Here is a 1,535-nt window from a genome sequence, read left to right on the forward strand (position 1 = left end):
TGATGACATGTCTGAGGATCATATTCAAAAAATACAAGAATATTTTGATATGTTATGTTCAGCCATTAATCCTAAAAGTGCTAATCCAACATGTTCAAAGCATCCTTCTCAACAAAGATTTTCTGACATTTCGCCAGCCGAGTATGAAAATGATTTGGGTGAACTAATAAATGCCTTTCAACGTCATACAAAGTGCGGAACTCATTGCTACAGACGAGGTAACGCAAATACACACTGCAGATTTAAATTTCCTAAAGATGTTCAAGAAAGCAGCTCCATTGATGATAAGCACGGATATCATGAGTTTTTTCCACGACGTAACGATCCGTATGTGCAGCGCTTCAATAATGTCGTAACACAAATATGGAGGGCTAATACAGACTTTACGCCCATACTTGATATTAATGCAGTTGTTAAATACATCGTTAAGTATACAACAAAAAGTGAAACTGTTTCGTTATCGTACATGAATGTAATCAATAGTCTCTGCAAACATAGCAACGACGTTTCTTCTGCCAAATCTTGCGTTATGAAACTGATCATTTCATCCGTATGCGAACGAGATTATTCTGCTCAAGAGGTTGTGCATCTTTTAATGGGTTGGTCATTGATGAAAAGTACGCGCCATTTCGTCTCGCTTATACTTTATGAAGAAAACTGGGAAAAATATGAGGTAATGTATAAATTTAAATTTTTCACGATTACTTCAATTGATGCTCCACATACCATACAATAAAACTATGATTACAGCTCAACGAAATGAACGTTAATTGCACTTCTAAATCTATAATCGATAAATACATCGACAGGCCTGCCATATACAATGATCTGTCATTATTTCGATTTGCACAAACAATCAACGTATATGGAACTCGCTATGTTAAAAGCCGCAATGAGAATGTTGTTTTAATTTTTCCAACGTTGAAATTATCAGATGACTTGGATAGTGATTTATACTACAAGCAACAATGCACCCTTCACATCCCATTCCGTCGAAGTGTAGACGAACTCTCTAAATTGTGCGACAATAACAACGAGCATCCTTGGTGTGCATTATTTGAGCAATATAACGTCACGCCAATAGACAGTATCCAATTGCCAATTCCATGTATAGAAGAAATTGAAGACGATAATGAAGATGAATCATCCACTAGGGATATGTATTGTAATGCGTTTGAAATGGTTTCGTCAACGATAAAAGAACGATCGGATCAAAAATTAGGACAACGTTTAATAGACGTGGCATATGATTGGAATGTACATAACGAGCTGTATCCCTCTTTGCAAGACATTAATACATTTTTAAAAATGTTTAAAAGTGAGAATGCAACACGATCGATAAATAACTCTAGTAATTTGAAAGAATTAACCTTATCTCCGGAACAACTGAAAGTTATACAGATTTGTAGAACTCAGATTAATCACATCCAGTCCGACATAGGTGACATCTCCGATCAGATAATTAAACGTGTGATAATACAGGGAAAGGCTGGGTCCGGTAAAAGCACTTTAATCAATGCGATTGTTCAAGAAGT

General features: G+C 35.8%; 1 protein-coding gene across 1 annotated transcript; it reads left to right on the forward strand.

Moving 5' to 3' along the window:
- Positions 1 to 7: 7 nt before the first annotated feature.
- On the forward strand, positions 8 to 1,498 carry LOC106656353 (the record flags this gene model as incomplete). The annotated part of the gene is made up of 2 exons (XM_023458128.1): positions 8 to 673; positions 751 to 1,498. Coding segments are annotated over exons 1-2 (1,414 nt in total), but the record flags the coding sequence as incomplete, so codon positions are not given.
- Positions 1,499 to 1,535: the final 37 nt, after the last annotated feature.

The sequence above is a fragment of the Trichogramma pretiosum genome, unplaced genomic scaffold (genome assembly GCF_000599845.2).
Source record: "Trichogramma pretiosum strain Unisexual culture from Peru unplaced genomic scaffold, Tpre_2.0 scaffold473, whole genome shotgun sequence".
NCBI lineage: Eukaryota > Metazoa > Arthropoda > Insecta > Hymenoptera > Trichogrammatidae > Trichogramma > Trichogramma pretiosum.